The following is a 17,646-nucleotide window of genomic DNA, read 5'->3' as shown; positions in this document are numbered from 1 at the left end:
ATAGGCTCAGCTCACAGGAAATTTTACAACCCCATAAATACCACACCCGTAAGAGACTACAACCATAAAATATAGAGAACTAAAGAGATTTCACGTGAGAATGAGCGTACATTAATGAGCTCAGAACCTCTGCTTGGAGAGTTAAACACAGGATAACAAGAGCACCCCAGTACCCCTGCACAAATGGTTTTATTACCTGTCCTGCTGCTGGCTTCTCCATCCGAAAAGTCAGATCTCTTTCAACCAGAAGCAGTACTCCATGAATGCAATGAGGATCCATGTCCTGCAAAAGAATAGAGGGGAAATCCCATCACCTGTCCACCCAGGATGCTATGGAGAATTACTGTACCAGCTTTGCACAAGAGATTGCAATTTCAAAGGTACTTGGAAGCCTGGCAGGCAGACACTAGGAACAGGGAAGGCTGTTCTGCAGAGCACCAAGGCCTTAAGGTAGCTCACTTCACATCAACTAATCTTGCAGTATTTAAGGAAGCAGTGAAAGAGGTCAGGTCTTGGCTAATCTAAAAAAAAAAAATGCTGCCTTATACATATGGAAAAGAATCAGCGAAGGAAAAAATTAAGAACTACATTCAATGTCCATGTCAAGGTCATTTTTCCTCACTGAAAGGAAGGTTTTTTCCCCACAGTGCCAAAAATATCATCTTCTCTTTAGTTACTGCCAACTCACAATCAAGGACTTGCATCCTGTTGCTAGAGTTAAACCAAGAGAAATTCCTATTTGGACATACTGAGGGATGCCTGGCAGATGCAGCTCAATCTGTGACCCAGGATCAGCTTTCCAACTACAGAAGCACTCTACAGGAAACTGAGAAACAGACAGAATGACAGCAAGGACAGGGAAACGTAGCAGAAATATTCAGATCACAGAGACGGGACCAATTAAATGATACTGGGAAAGGAAAAGCTGTCATTCCTCATGGTTAGATAGAAGCCATTCCATCTAAGTGTCGTGTACGTGTCCACTGCATCTGCAAAGACCTTGAAAACTGTCAAGCAACAAATCCTTTTCGGTAGTGCTCAGGCTGCAAGGAGCCTGCCATACAGGAGGTCACAGCAATCCTGCTTAAGAAAATGTCCCAGCACTGCTTAAAGTAAAATATCCAACAGGAGCAGCAGGGCCAGCACACAGAGGCTCCCACCAGAGACTGTGCTGCCCAACCTGACGCTGTGCCCAGCGCTGCAGTTTAGACAGAATGCCAGCACAACCCAACTCTGCAAGTGCAGGCAGCAGCAGGGATCACAGAACAAAGGAAAAGACATTTCTCTGTGATGCTAAAAGAGGATCCTTTGCAACAGTCAGGAAAATAGCCCAGCTGAAATACCTCCCAGGGCAGCAAGAGGTTCCTGTCTTCTCAAATCCCTTTCTTCAAAGCAAATTATTCATACTTTCACTGTTATCTCAACACTGATCAAAAGGCCAAAAAGAACTTACAGTAGAATTAGGCTGAAATGGGTAAATACTAAAGCTCATCTGAAGAGAAGACACTGAAGCTGCACCAGTAGCTCTGAGTTTGTCTGCTAGGAGGTAATAAAGGATGAGAACATCCACAGTGCCAAGATAGGTCACAGAGCTATGAATTAGATAAATGTATTATTTCACAATCCCTCCTTTACTCCAGCAGTCATAAGACGTACAATCTGGAAATGGTTTGAAGTTGAGGGAGGGAAGCTTGAGGTTGGATGTCAGGGGGAAGTTCTGTACTATGAGAGTGGTGAGGTGCTGGAACAGCTGCCCAGAGAGGCTGTGGATCCCCGTCCATCCCTAGAGGTGTTCAAGGGCAGATTGGATGGGGCCCTGGGCAGCCTGGGCTGCTATGAAATGTGGAGGTTGGTGGCCCTGCATGTGGCAGGGGGTTGGAGATTCATGATCCTTGGGGTCCCTTCCAACCCTGGCCATTCTGTGATTCTGACAGGATAAAGGTAGGGGTGGTGTAACATAGGGTTATAAGAGCCAAACTCTCGTTTGCTTGTGCGTTGTGCTGAAAACAGCAGCTGAAAAACCATTTGCAGGTTAAGCTGGCAGGGGAAAAGTTTCAAGAGAAAGAAATACTTCCAAAAGAAATTAAGTATGTTTTGCCATATTTTTTTTCCAAACAGCTGAAGAAAAGTCAGTCTCATCCAGCCCTGAGGTATCCATCCAAGTGGACTACAGCAGTTCACAGGAGAGCTCTGGGAGGCAAGCAGAGCTGGAAGCAGTGGGGTGCTGCCTGCAGAAGCTTCCTTACAGGTTTTCATATCATCTCCTACCTTTGCTAACAGGTCCAGCTGTGTGGAAGCAAAACCACAGCCCACACTTCTAAGGGACCACCACATTCCCCATCACAGGTACAATGTGGACGTTAAAGGAACAGGGCAGTATTAACAGCAGCTCAGAAAGCAGCAGGGCAAACACCGACCCTTGTTGCTTTTTAAATGAAAGCACTATATATTTTCTTCAGGCAAAAGCTTCAAATCAGCTTCTGGCTTCCTGACTCAAGCCCACGGCCAACCTTTGTGCTGGTAGCAACTTGAAGCAGTGGCAGTTTGGGCAGCCTGTGCTTATGGGACACCCCCATGCTCAGTCTTTAAGTGAGCACTACTCGTAGAGCTGTATGAGATTCCTGGTCTGTAACATCAGACGAGGTCCTCCACACTACTGCACTAACAGGGCATGTAAATACAACCCTTGGACAGCAAAAGGATTACACAAATTTAAACTACTACTCTGTGTCTGTCTTCATAAACAGACTTCGGATTAAACATTTGCACTGACATGCAGTACTCAGAAGTATCTCATTCTAAGAACTCAGGCAGAGGAAAATCCCACAGCTGTTTGTTCTCTGAAGTCCAGCACACACTGCCTTGCTCACTGAGGCACAGCAAAACTCAAAGCAACAAGCTCCCACAGCCAGAGCTAGCTGGTGCCAAGCTGTGACCAAGCATCAGAGCAGCATTCTCCTCTGCACAAAGCCTGCTCCAAAGCATTATTATACAGCTTCCCCTGGGAACAAAGCACGATCCATTTTGCAGCACATCAACACTGCACGCTTCCCCTCTCCTCCTCTATACAGAGTTTGTCCCTCTCCTTCTCAAGTTAGCTCTGCTGCAGCACTTTATACTGCCTCTGCTCCCAGTGCTGTCTGGGACAGAAAGACTTCCAGTAGTCTTCATGCACCCTCATCCTTCAGAGGATGGAGAATAAAGTCTTGCAGAACACAGCTGAAGGCAAAGAGTGTGAGAAGGGCTCACAAGGTAGCTCTGGACAGCAAATGAGTCAGGGAAAGCTACCTGTCTGTTAGCACTTAGTAATTCTGTTCACACATTCACTGTGGAAAGATGGAAAATGGAAGAGCTAATTCCTCAGCTTGACAAATCTTGACCCAGAAATATCTGGGATGAAATTCTTCTTCTCTCCCCAGGGAGGTTCTATAGGGTTAACAGATTTGAGCACTGCAACAGGAAGAGACTTTGCATGAGGTCATCTTTGCTGTGCTCATCCGCTGTGAAGCAGTGCTTCTCACCTCTGAGCCAAGAGGAAGATGTCCCTTCCAAACTGAACAAGCAACACTGGACCTCAGAACTTCACAGATCCCACCCACCTTTTCATAGCGGGCTTCACAAAAGCAGTGTAAATAAAGTCCTGCTGAGCAGAGAACAGAACAGAGAGATGAGCTCTCTAGACACAGTGTGCCAGATATAAGAGAAACTGGGATGTGTAGCAGGGATTTCAGAGAGGACTGCAAGGAGATCACCTGTTACGTGACCTTACAAGCCCAACTTACTGATTGCTCCTGCATCCACTGTCCAGCAAACCCTGCCATGCTCTAGAATGCTTGACTTGCCTCACTGTAGTTAGTTTTCAAAACTTTGTTGTCCTTATTTTGGAGCAGATGGGAACAATGTTGTGGGATCACAGAGGTAAACCAGAAGTAAATGCTTGGCATCCCCAAGAGGCTCAGTAGAGCCAGGGGATTATTCTTGTGCCAAGACCAGACAGTGAGCCAGCTGAGCAGGTCTTGTTTACAGAGTCTGCACAGGAGGCAAGGTAAGGACCAACAGACCACAGGCAGAGCCTGTCAGTTACAGTTACCTGGAGCACACACTCAGCTCCAGCAACCTCTCTTGCAGCACACTAATCCCTGCTAGCTAATGTTGTTCTACCCTCTACTTAGAGCTAGACTGACATCACAGCAGGATATTACACAGGTAGTTTTTTTTTTTTCCCTCCCCATTTCAAAGGATATGAAGCATAGAGTGAGGAGGGCTTCATTCCCGCTGTGTTCTGTGAGAGCAATGACCTACTAGTGGCCCAAAAGCACACTGTCTCTCAACATGCTGCTGTTTTCCAAATTACCCCACTAAAATACAGCCACGCAACCTACATGGAAGCACTGAAAAGTTTTAGCAAGCCCACTGCCACGTGAACATAACAAAAAGAGAAGGTATTTGCCTGTTACCTCTGCAGAACTGAGCGGGGCACCAGATTACTCCTTCAGCACAGAATGAGCACTGGTAGTGCTCACACCTCCACCCAGCCCAGGAAGCAGGAGGACTCTGACTCAGCCCCCACACTCAGATGTGGCACTGAAGCACATAAACCGCAGGGACACCAGCCTCATTAAAACACTGCCCCATTCCAGTCTGCAGAGCTTGAGCCCTGCGAGACCTACGCTCTGATTTAAAAGGAACACCTGCTTAAACAAGATTAGTCATAGTTACAACCCAGAATCTCCTCTGGCTTTCTAATAACAACAGACAGAAGCAATCTGGGACCAGGGGCAGCACAGCCCACTTGCTTTCCAAGTGATTGATACGAAAGCCTTTGACCTGAAGCAATATAGAGTTACAGCATGTCCGTTTCCCATCCTTCACCACCAGCCACACGAACAGCTGCATGTGCTCTTCCACCTGGTACAGCACACAGTGCCCTTCCCTCCTGCTGCAGCAGGCAGAGGCCTCTCCTCCTCCCTTCTCTGTGGTGGGCTGTGTGTTTCCCTGTGTTTCACCTAGTCCCAGTGCAACAGGCAGCATCACCACACTGTAATTTGTGACAGCATTTACACTCAGATACGGGGCTGTTCTCAGTGCAGAGATAAAGAAATCTGAAGGGGTGGGGAGGAGTGTTCCCTAACTCAGACTTGCTTAGGTTTTTTGCTTTGTCTGCAGTCTGGCAAGTTCTTCAAACAGGGTCGGGTGCATAACTCCATCTCCCAAAGCCAGGAGGCAGATGGAGACATAAGCAGCAGATGGAGATATAACCTTCAACCAAGACAGCGAGCCAAGAAGCGTTCCTTTGTCTGAGCTCAAGGATCACCTGCAAAATGCTGAATGCCTTGAAGAGAGCAGGAACCGGCGAACAGCGACGAGCATCCACAAGAACAGTCAGACCCAAAGCCTGACACTCGGGTCTGCAAGGACAGAGAAAGAGGTAATGTTAGCCAGCAGTGACAATCAGCAAGTCCATGAAAGTCAAACCCTTAGATATAACGGGGTAAAGAAGGCATGTTATGGCTCTGTGTAAGGAAAGCTAATTATCTAGCCACTCTTCCTTCCCTTAACCAACACATACAGTGGAAACCACCACCCAGACAGCTCAGGTTTTACCACTGTTTTCATGTGAACTTTCAATTTCTCCAATTCCTAGGACACCTCTCACCAATGGCAGAGGTGCTGATCCCCCCTCTGAGGGACCCACACAGGAAAAACTGTCCTTCCTCAAGGTGTTCTGAGCCAAGCTCGGCCTTACTCACATTGCTTCACAGGAACATCCCTTCTGGATCAGACCCAAAAATCCATCTTTCCCAGAATCAGGAACGAAGAGAAGAGCATAAGAAAAAGCATGAGAGGCAGAAGCATTCTCAGGTGTTAAGCTTGCTCCGTTCATCAACGGCTGAAAGCCTACCAAGTCACTGACAAAGTCAGATAAACTAATAAGAATTAAAGCTATCTCAAAGTGAAAAAGTCTTGGTAGAGCCCGCATTTGTAGAGCACATTTTCTTTCCCCTGACAGCCCAGGAGTATCACAAACCTCGGGATGCTGTGCAGGTACAGGAGGAGGCGAACCAGCTCGGTGGTGTTGCAGTGAGGGTTTAACCAGGCTGTGTTCCTTGTTGTTATGATTGCCACTGCACGTCCTGATTTATCTCTGGTACCTGTAAAAGAGGGAGAAACAAGAAGTCATGCAAGGACATCAGACTAACAGAGCCTGCTTCCAGGTGTGTATGTTTCAGATTTCCCTGCTGTCATCCTCATCACCTCCTTAGAAATGCTCTGCAGAACCAGACACAGTCTGTGTTACACACCAGCAAGGGCTACAAACACACTTCCAAAGTATGTAAATGCTGCCCAAGAATGAAATAGCTGAGCACTGCTCGAGTAGCTGAGCTCTGCTTGTCCTTCTCCCAGGGCAGCGTTCAGCTTGGACTGTTCTCTTCCACCCAAACACAAAATCCTCACCAAATTTGGCAGAAGTTGGCTAACGATAACACAACCTTTTGAGAAATGCAAGAATCTCAAGATAAATAACCTGACACCCACTTGTGTTACAATATCACATATAGTCCCAGACTGCTCATCATGGCCACCTACTCTGCCCACTGCCCATTTCTGCCCTGCCCTCCCTCCCTGGGAAAGAGCCATAAAACCTCTGCAGGCTCCTCAGGAACAAATGAGGCCCAGCCACCACGATGCTGCTATCAGTTCTGCCTAAGGAACAGTTAAGGCACATTATGGGCAACACAGCTGAACCGGGATATGCTGAGGAAGGAGAAGCCCCTCCGCTTCAACTAGCCACAACTGCTACCTGAGTCTTGCCTCTCAGAAGTCCAAAGACAGCTTATCACAGGACGCAGCCTGCTCTAGGAGCTCCCAAAACTAAGTGACTAAGTGATTCCAGCTTTGAACTTCAGCCATAGCACGCCTTGAGAGCCACAAAGAAAAGGACTGGAATTACATCCAGTCTCCTCTCCAGATGTAAAGAGAGGTAACAAGAGGAGAACACACCGCTATGGAGGCCCAGAGCTGCCTGTGTCATTCAAACCAGGCAAGGCCCGTGCAGGGAGCCTGGCTGAGCGACCGCCGCTGTGAGTCAGGAAGGTAAATGATCCACAGAACTGCAGGGACTGCACCTCTATTGTGTGAAAAGTAATTCACAAAAACAGAAGGCATTTCCTGCCATACAAATTGTGTGAGAGGGGAAGAGTCCCAAGCACAATACAAAAGCAGAGGTGTAGGGAAAGCCTTCCTCTACCCCAAGAGATAACAGCCCTGGACCACCTCTCTCCCCATCTAAGGGAGGAGTGAGCGAGCTGGGAGGTAAACCAGGTACAGATGGACAGCCCCGAGCACAGAAAACTGCCCTGGTGTGATCTCAACCTGTTATAAGGATGTGACTTGAATCAGAGCCACACACACAGATGGGCACCATTTAAAATCAGGGCTTTTTGCCTCCCAGGGTCAGAGGCTTTGATTGCCTCCACGCTTCAGGAGGAATACTGAATTCTGGATGCCGTATTATCAAGGAGCTGGAGAGCTCTATCCCATTTCATAAGCTAAGGGGCTCATCAGAAGATTTAAAAAGGAAAGTTCTCAGTTACTCTCAGCATAAGGGTATGATAACTAGTCTCATTAAAACCCTCCTTGCTCTGAAGCATCATCTTTTGTCCATTAGGGAGGCTAGGCACCACCAGAACTTGATTAAACCTTCAATTAGCACATGTGAGCCTAAGAAATTACCTGACTAGGTCAAAAAAGCAGCAACAGCCACCAGGTCTAGGTCTGCAACAGTGACATAACCAGCTGATTCAAGAACAGAACACAGGAATGGAACACTCCTGAAAGGAAAGTTTCTAATTCCATCACCCACTAGTCTATTAACTACTTTTTATTCTCCACTTGTCATCCTCTCTAATGCAATCAGCGTTTCATTACCAATATCTAACATTTGGCATTTAACTGAGTGGTGCACAGGTTTCCTCAGGCATCTCCTTTTGGATGTCAGTGGGCAATCCTCACAGGAGAGAAGAAACAACAATCAATCCCACATCACTGCCTTTTCAGACCAAAGCTCCCCTGGACACATCAAGCCCAAAACTCCTTCAAAACTCACTCCCAACACACACCCCTCCAACCCGTATTTGAATACTTTTGACTTTTTCTTTGTACTGTGTGGTAGAAATCTGTGACAAATATGAGCAGCAATTCCCATAGTTAGGCTTCTTCTACAGCAAGGCCTGCAGGTTTCTCTGTAAAACGCTTCATTTTCTGGCTGACACACATCATAAAACTGCCCATGCTGATTAGCAGACCCATTTACCTACCAATGCTAATTTATGTACTTGCAGGTACCGTAAGTCTGCCCTGCACCTGGTTTTTCATCTCACCTTTTTCCAGAAGACTGAAGTAGTCCTGTTTCCCTTTTCTCCTTCCCCATACAAGGCTGTTTTTTAAATCTCAGTCACCTTAGGAGGTTAACAACGCTGCCAGCCTCCCACCACAAGACAACCCTGCAAGTACCAGATAGGCTGTCTCCCTCTTCTGCCCCTCCTGCAGGTATCAGAACATCCAAACCACTCCTCTCTGCTCTTCAGGCAATTCCCAAAATGAAAGAAGCTCCTGAGCTCACTGAATGCTGCACCTTCCTCACCCACACTGGACAGCAGGGAAGCAGACCCTTGGGGTGAGCAGCTGCTGTTTCTCACTGGAGCAGCACCGGAGAGGTAGTCCTCACTTCCTCTGTTTAAGTAAATATCTGGTTAAACACAAAGACTTCTTGTCTGGGCCCTGCACTCCAAATGATCCTGGCTGCTCTGTCCAACAGCCTCAGCTTTGTTTACCAACTGCCAAAACTCGTCCCATCCAGAAGTTCTAACTGCAGCAACTCAATACTTGCTGCTGTATCAGATACAAACACTGAATAAGGTTTGACCTACAGCCGATCCCGGCAGAACAATTCTGGGAAGTCCTCCCATCACAGCTACTTTTGTCAGATGCTATTCAGCCACGCTATCGTTCATCCCACACGTTGCTCATCCACTGCATTGCGATGTTCCTTTCAACTCTCTGAGTAATGAAATCAAACTCGTCAGAGAAATCTTTTCTACCCAAGGAGCTACATTTAATCAACCAAACTTCTAATTACCAAGAAGAAAACTGGTTTTACAAGAGCGCTGTCAAATGGCCTCTTCCATGCTCTCATCCTTTAATTATCTACCAAGTGAATCAAGTTCCTATTGTTTTGACCAGGTCTAATGTCAGGCCCACCATATCATTAGCTGGATACTCGCTCTTCTTTTTGAACTAATGGTATGAGCCTACAGATTTGGCATTTCTGACTCATACGTGCTTTGTTAACGTTTTAAGACTCTAGGGAGCAAGCAAACATGACTTTCATGGGAGGGAAATTCTACTTCCTGCCCTTCCCATTCAGAAACTGTAAGACAATTCTAAACTGTTACTTCAGGAGAGGTTTGGAATGAAAGGAATGAGACTGGCAGAGACAGCAGCACTGAAAACCTGGCGTATCTCCTCTGCCCCCCCGGCAGCCCCACTCCCCAGATACGTTCAGGCTCAGCTACTCACCAGGCAGGCAGGCAACTCCACTCCTGAGCACTTCAGGGTTGACATCCTTGACTATGGAAGGTGCAGACCGGCCGCCCCAAGCAGCCCCAGGAGCTGGGGATCTGGGGGGACTAACAGGTGTTGAGGTTTCCTCCAGGGCACAGGCTTTATCTGCTGGCTTCAACACATCTGTTCCAGTTGCTTCCTTTACCACCTCTGCCCCGTCCGATACCATGCCTGTAAGACAAGCAGCAGTCAGAAGCTGGAGCCCAGCTCCACCCAGGAAGGTCCCAAGGAAATCCCACATCGGGGAGGGACAACGTGCCCCCAGCACCCTGCAGCTCCCAGTCCTTGTGCCAGCAGCACGAATCACACATGCTATAAACCTGTCATAACACGAATGCTGCAGCAATTGAAAAAACAACAGTCGATCATGAAGTTTTCAAACTCTAACAGCTCACTTCAGAGCAGGATTACTGCACTCCAGGACATTGCTGAAGGTAATGCATGGAGCAGGACGTGTCTGCTGGCAGCCCCAAGTCCGGAGCAGCACAAATCCTTGGCAGAGCTCCAGCAACACGAGCACTGCAAAGTGATAAAGCAGCTTCTGACAGGGAGAGCTGCTCCAGCCGAGCAGAATTACTCCCCCGACACCACTTGCAGATTGCTTCTTGAAAATGCAAAGCTGACCGGAGGCTGACAAATCAGCTGGGAATTAGCCAGCAAAGAGACCTCGTTCTGCTCGTCCAGACTTTTTTAATTAACAGTTAGCCTGAATGGCAGAAATCTATTTTAAAACCCTGAAGAACAGAAGGACGAGACCAATCAGCTCCACTTTGGGAACTGGAGAAAACACTTCATATCCCCGACGCTTCAGCTCTAAAGAACAAGTGATTGGACTCATCTGATTCCAAAATTAATTAGCTGTTACTGCACACAAATTAACGCCAGTTTTCTCCCCACTTTGAGTTTCAATTTTCATGTAAAGGTAGCTGGAGAGAAGAAGAATTCTCCCCGCTATGGGAGAAATGTTACTCCCCATTTCCCAGCATGGTGAGAATTAAAAGGCAGGCGTGTGTCTTCAGGATCCCAAGCACACAGCCAGGCGATCTCACTGCTGGGCAGAGGCACATGCTGCAGAAAAAAGGCTGTACTTCTCTGCAAATCATGGAACTTCAGTATCTACCAATAGAAATCAACCTCCCTTCAGAGAAAATAAAAGAGGGCAGCATTATTTGCTTGCTGTGAAGTCACATACTTTAATTGCTATTTAAAATTGACTTAAATCATCCTACCTTCCTGCTGCATCAACAATGCTGACACTTGACTCAGTTTATTTACCAACAGATTCCAATACTTCATTAAAGAGCAGGATGGGAACAAAGCAGTCCTTGAAGTGGCTTTCAATACAAGTTTTAGCAGCGAAGGAGATTTGCAGGTTGAGGCTCAGCCCAAACTGCTTTCAGAATTGCTCAGGTGGGTAAGAGAAGTGCCCTAAGGAGCAGGGCTCAGCATGCAGAAATACCCAACAGGGGAGAGTCCAGGAGGGGCTGCAGGGCTGTGCCCCAAAGCAGCGACTGAGTGCAGCCCAGCACCCTGCTAACATCCCCTCTCAGGGACCTGGGACCTCACATGGCATTTGTTGAGGTGATGGTTTGAGGCCTCTGCACCACTCTGGGACACAGCAGGGCTCAGTTCTGTTCCCAGCACTACAGTTCAGCCTGTCTTCCATTAAAAGAGGTCACGACTTTGGGCAGTGCTACCATATCTTCCTGAGGTGGGATTCTCAGAGGGGCACAGACCTCCCGTGGATCAGGAACCACTGGGCCAAAGAAATCACAGCCCAAATGTTTTACATTAAAGGCTGGTAGATTCCGTGGGAAAACACGTTCTCAGGAGGCTGTAAGGCTGGCAACAAGCACAGATGCTATTTGTAGTACGGGAATTTGCATCACATGAAGGAAGCCTCTGAAGAAGACCTAAAGGTGGCATTCAAAGAGGATGAGAAAGGGAGCATGGCTACATTGAAGGAACCACACTGAGCAAATAAAGGCAGCCCTGCACTGGAGCTTTCTTAGGAACAGGCAACAGCTTCTCAACCCCGGGAGAGAGAAGGGTTTCATTCAGCCCACCAGGCATGGCTGTGGTGCCAAGGACACCTCAGAAAAGCCATGCAGCCTCTGGAGCACACAGGCCCTGACCAAAGCCACCCTGCCCTAACAGAGGCCCCGTGGAGGCGTGCAGACCCCAGCTCTCCCCAGCAGGCCCAAGCACACTGTTTGCTATTTGCAGTCTGAGGTGGAGGCACTCACCGAAGCGGAAACTGTAGAATGCAGAGGATTACATCAAAAAGCAAATTGAGAACCGGGACAGCTGAATCTGCCATGTTTGCAGGTTCCACCTTTCCCCGAGGTTAAGGAAGAGGGAGAGGAGGATTTGCTTGTGTGCATTTCAAAGAGACATTAGCATTTCTCCTGCAAACTGCCCGGCATTAGCATCATCCATGCTTACACCCCGCAGGAACACTGAGCGGCAGCTGAACGCCCCAGCAGGTGCTGCTGAATCCACCCCTGGGTGGCTCCTCAGCAAACTTCCTGACTATCAGGTTATTTTCCACTCCCAAAATACAGGAATTCTCCTCCAGGAAGAGCTGCAAAGTTTCAAAATTCACTTAAAGTCAGCCACTAGGGAAGGAAAAAGACATAAAGTAGGTTTTCTGTAAATGGAACCAATGTAAATTTTAAGACAACCAACCCGAAAGAGGTCACATTTTATTCAACATCTTTCCAAGCTAGGTCATATTTACACATAAAATAAGCTCAGTTTGTGAATGGGAGTGGGAGCGAGGGGAGAGAATTGAAAGATGAGGAAAAATCTGTGGATACAGCAAACTCAGATGCAGCAGATTGAAAGTGAGTTTTGATCTGACCTGCAGCATCTGCTTTAATAGGAGCCCACAAATGCCTCACAGAGAGCAGAACGTGTGCCTGCTCACTGCTCCCCAGGTGGGCACTGCAGATCTGAACCAGACATGGGAAGCTCGGGGGTGTGGCTAGGTGTAGTTTGGGCAGGATAACCCCAGCGAGCAGCCCAGCAGCAAAACGGCCCCAACAAGAGCCAGGCACCAAGAGCTCAGCTCACCTACAGACTGAGCAGCTGGGGAGGAAAGCACTGTAGGACTGAGCCTGGGACCTTTGCTTCACTGTCTGATTTCTCACTGAATAATTTCCCTATTACAACATTTCTGAGAGTTAAAGGGAGTGAATAACTTGTTTAGATCTCCAAGCAGTCAAATGTAACAGATTAAACTTCTTATCGCTGCAGAATTTAAGAAATACCCCAGTGTTAAGGGATACTGAGCTCCCTCTGCCTTAACCCCCCAGCCACCCCTTTTCTGATGACTGGGCACACATCTCCCAAGCAGCCATGGATGGGCAGCGTGACCTCTTTCTGCTGCTTGTGGTTTTGGATGCTTTTCAGAAACATCAGAGCTGACCTCTTCATTTCTCAGAAGATAGATGCCCATCTCTCGTTCAAAAGTATCAGAGATGCCCAGCAACAGTGGGCCTGCCCAATTACTGAATTAAACTCTTTAGTGCAGTTGGAAGCAGAAATTTCCCATTCATGAATGGAGATTCTCCATTAGGAGAGGTCACACTGAGGTCTGAGGCGAAACGTGACTTCTGGACACTCCAGAAAGTAACAACTGTGCCTGCAGCCAAAGTGCTGCATCCAAGCAGATACCGGCCACGCATCTCTGCCAGCTCTGCTCCCCAGACATGCTCCAACAACGTGCATCTGCACCTCCAACCCTTTCAAGCATCCTCACATTTCAAGCCAGATAATTTTCCTAGCCAGGGGTCTCAGGGAATGCGAGCTGCTGAACTGGAATGGCATGCTTCCCCCGCCCCCGCCACATCTCACTGTGATGCACAGATCTAACTCCAGCTTTCCAGACTCAGCAAAGCTAAGCAAAGCCAAAATCGTGTCTGTGGGACTACACACTGTCTGCTACAAGAGGCAAAGACCTGGACTGCCAGCGTTGATTCTTCTCAAAGGGAACAGTTCCAGCACAGCAACGAGGCATTAAGAACCCTGGGCAACACCTGCTTAGACATGTTGTTAAAGAGAGAGAGGGAGTGAGAAGGAGGGGAATTCCTCAACTCTGCAGCTCGCCTCTTGCAGCAGCTGGCAGCACACACACACACACACACATTTGGTGATCTTCAGCCATGTTCCATAGCCAGTATCTGACTGTGCCATCCGCTGCTGCTTCTTGTCAGTCATCCTCCCACAGCCACTCTACTCCAAAAAGTCAGCCACTCTGCTCTCATGCACACCTACTGCGTGCACCCATAATGCACATACAGTGAGTGCAAAGATGGTGGTTACCAGCCATCACCCCAACTTTGCCCCGTAACAACATAAATTTGCAAAGGCTGTGGAACAAAATACTGCAATAAATCCACCTTTGAAGAGAAAGTTAACTTCAAGCCACAAAAAAAGAAAACCTAATCGCTTTCCTGTGGTTTGTGCTATTACCCCAAAGCCTCCCGATACTTGCCAGCAGTAGCTCTCCAAGCACTTTGCTTTCTGCCTATGTTATCAGTCAGATAAACACACAGACACCCAGATCCTGTACCTTTAGGAGATGATGCTTCTGGAACTGCCTCTGGGTGGGAGTGCAGAGCAGTGGGCTCTATGTTCCCCTCAGCAGGTCCTGAGGACAGTGGTCCAACCTCCAGCTCCTCTTTTATGGATTCCAGTGTTTTTAAGGCTACTGCCTTTGACCTATCCACATCAGAAAAACTGTCTTTGTTCTCCTCCCCTCCCTGCAAGTCCTGGGCTGAAACACACTCTGAGTTCAGCATAGAGTTCACTCCACTTCCATGGCCATGATTTTCTGTCCACCCTCGTGGATCCCCACACCTCTCTCCAGATTTGAGGCTTCCAAACTGACTCGAGTCTTCTGCTTGAGGGTCAAGACCCAGCAAAGATCCACTGCTACCTGACTGTTCTGCCACCTGCTCGCTCTCTGCTGGCAGTGCAGTTTGGGGCAGCATGGCATCTTCAGCTCCCTTGTGCTGACAAGCAGGGACCTCTTGCTCTTCACCATCTGAAAGCACTCCATCCACAGGAGCGTTGGTATTACAGCAACTACAGCAACTCTGATGCTCCTTCACAGCCTGCACTTGTTCAATCTCTTTGACATCCTCGGGGCTCTCTCTTCTTCCCACCTCTATTTCATCTACTTCTCCTCGGTTCAGCTGTTCTGGAGGATTTACTGGAGAGCTACAATTTGTTTCCAGATCAGCGCAACAAGCTTGGACTGCTGCTGCATCTGCCAAGTTCCCTGAAGGAGAGCCTCTCTCCACACCCACAGCTGAACTCTCAGGTGTGGCAGGCAATGCAGTGGCCTGGGCTGGCGCAGTACTTTCACCAGCACTCTGGCAAGAAGCATTGGGACCTTCCTTCAATGTGCAGCATGGTCCCAAAGGCCCCAGGACAGACCCGAGAGAAGGATCCACCTGTGTCACCTCACGTTGATGCTCTGTCAGCAGTTCTCCACGTTCTTCCATAACCTCCTCTTCAGCAGAAGCATCTGGATTTGTTTCTGGGCTCTGCTCCAGCATTTCAACACCAGGATTTATGCTAGAACCATCGCTTTCTAATTCCATGTTTCCAGTAGAACCAGTCATTTGTGCTTTGCAGCTGACACCATCTCCAGCACACACGTCACCGTTGCCGCACAGCGCACACTGCCAATCCACAGAGCACTCACTGCAGGCCTCCTGCTCTGCAGCACAGGCATCTTCTGCACTGCAAGAAGGAGCTGCAGTTGCAGGAAAACTGTTTCCCATGCTCCCAGGAGCACCTGACAGCAGCTGACCTTCTGGAGACAGCTCTTCACATGCCGTTGTTTTGTTGCTTTCCAAAGGAATTACATTGTTGAGAACTCCTGGAGAAGTGCTCAGAGTGTCCATCTGACAGTGCTCCTTTTGCATAAGTGCTGAGTGAACTAAGTTCTTGGAGTAGGTGCTATCTTGAATGACAATAAATCTGTGCTTGCCTTTAGATGCATCCACTCTTGTCCTAGGCTGAGTCAGATAACTTAAAGCCAGTGACTGGGTTAACGAGCCTGTCTGTGATCCAAACCGGGGCAGTGAAACTTGGGCAAGCTCAACGTACTCTCCTTCAAGGTCACTTTGCAAATCCTCTTCAGGAACAGGACTGGAACACACACCATTGACAAGGGCTTCACCTAACTGTGGAGCTGGGCTGTTAACAACCAGGTTGTTGCAATTTGGATTTTGTTCCTGTACACACTGTGATTCTAGGTCTGGCAAACTGCGCTCAGCATGGTCCATGGGGAGACACAAGAGTGAAGGTTTCCCTGTTGTCTCTGGAGTAGTAATATTATTTTCAATTATTTTTGGTTTATTTATAAATTCCGGATTAACCACGTTATCCCAGGGAACACGAAATATTTTATCATCAGTGGTCAGTAAACAATTTTCCAGTGCTATACCCATCCGCTCTCCATTGATAGTACTCAACCATTCCAGAGTAAAAATAGAGGTATAGGAAACTTCTGGAATCACAACTTCTTCTACATTATGCTTGTCTTTTGCTAAACACTTCAATACGATCCGTGGAGACTTCTTCAGATAGGGAACCACCTGCAGGTAGAAGTCACCAGGCTTCAAGATTCGCCAGTCAATGGAAGCCAGCTGGACTACAATCTTCTCGTGAATGCACAGGGGCCAGCCCTCGTGGCGAAACAGCAAGCCACAGTACTGAACCTAGAGAGAAAACAGAAAGCATGTTCAGCAGCAGGAACACAGCTCAGCTCAAGCTTCTGGATGGGAGAGACCCCACGTCTTTTACAGAGCAGCTGCAGCGATAGCGTAGCTGAATTTGGGGTCTTTGGCAGTCAGCGTAGGGGAGTTTCCCATACTGAGATAGTCTCTTTAAAAGGAAACCAACACAAAAAGGACAAGTTACCAACACAAATCATCAGCGTCTCAAGAGCTGAATACATACCAGCCATCTGCCACAAGCATCAGCCCTACTTAAAGCTGGGTCAGCACAGACAGGCAGAGGGCTGAGCCCAGAACCCTGGGGTGCTGATGTCAGAGTTCCCACTTCCCAGTGGTCAAGCAGAAGAGCTCTTCTTTACCTTAGTGCTGCAAATGCACAAAAACCTCTGTCCTCAACTAAACATCACCCACAGCCTAACCAGACATCATCAATATGCACGATCCTTGGAAGCATTCAAGGCCAGGCTGGATGTGGCTCTGGCAGCCTGGTCTGCTGGTTGGTGACCCTGCATACAGCAGGGGGTTGGAACTGGATGAGCATTGTGGGCCTTTGCAACTCAGGCCATTCTATGATATCCAGAGCTTATACAGCACACTCTAAGTTGTACCAAGTTTACTTGAAACTAACCAGGAGGAGACTACAGATGTAGAAACATTACTGCACAGAATGCCTCTACCCAGCCTAGTGCTGCAAGACACTGCCTGTCTGGTGAAGGGCCCTTAGGCTAAGATGTGCTGTGGGGGAGGGAAAGCAGAATGAAGGTACTAAGCTCTGAGGACTCAGTTCTCCTGAACACGCGCTGTTGAGGTGCACAGTGTGTTTCACCTGACTTTAGTTGAGTCTAATAGAAGAGCAGGAAGCCAGGTAAAAGGCATCACACAGTTGGAGCAACTGAGAGCCTATGCAAAAACAGGTGGAGACAAGTTAGGAGGAGTCAGCAGCAAGGGATCACTGTAAATCCACCAGTGAGTGGAAAGAGATTGGTGAAACAAAGCAGGAGAAAGGAGGCAGCAGAGCGGGACCTGCACAACCAAGCTGTGCAGCCCCTGACCTGCTGAGCCCTGAGACTCTCAGCTACACCATGTCTTCTTCATACAAGCCCACTTAAAATGTTTTGCACTCAGACTTCGTAGTCAGCCAGATGTTGGTTCATGTCAGCCACATTTTTCACTTTTAAGAATTCCCACCAGAGTCTGAGTCATCTTCAGATATCCGGAATTAACCACTCTTTTGGTTCGGGTTGATAGCAAAACATACTGAAGTGCT

General features: G+C 48.0%; 1 protein-coding gene across 4 annotated transcripts in view; it reads right to left on the bottom strand.

The window, feature by feature from the left end:
• Nucleotides 1-17,646, bottom strand: part of LOC100550505 (rho guanine nucleotide exchange factor 40-like) — a 71,774-nt gene that overhangs the window by 32,808 nt on the left and 21,320 nt on the right. For all 4 annotated transcript variants that reach the window (XM_019619785.2, XM_019619786.2, XM_010717889.3 and 1 more), the window contains 5 exons: nucleotides 14,201-16,361; nucleotides 9,580-9,795; nucleotides 6,029-6,152; nucleotides 5,315-5,408; nucleotides 197-283 (listed from right to left, as the gene is read on the bottom strand). In XM_019619785.2, the coding sequence (XP_019475330.1) occupies nucleotides 197-283; nucleotides 5,315-5,408; nucleotides 6,029-6,152; nucleotides 9,580-9,795; nucleotides 14,201-16,361 (2,682 nt within the window). The remainder of the gene's footprint in view (nucleotides 1-196; nucleotides 284-5,314; nucleotides 5,409-6,028; nucleotides 6,153-9,579; nucleotides 9,796-14,200; nucleotides 16,362-17,646) is intronic.

The sequence above is a fragment of the Meleagris gallopavo genome, chromosome 13 (genome assembly GCF_000146605.3).
Source record: "Meleagris gallopavo isolate NT-WF06-2002-E0010 breed Aviagen turkey brand Nicholas breeding stock chromosome 13, Turkey_5.1, whole genome shotgun sequence".
NCBI classification, from domain to species: Eukaryota; Metazoa; Chordata; class Aves; order Galliformes; family Phasianidae; genus Meleagris; species Meleagris gallopavo.
This window is presented reverse-complemented; position numbering and strand designations above follow the sequence as displayed.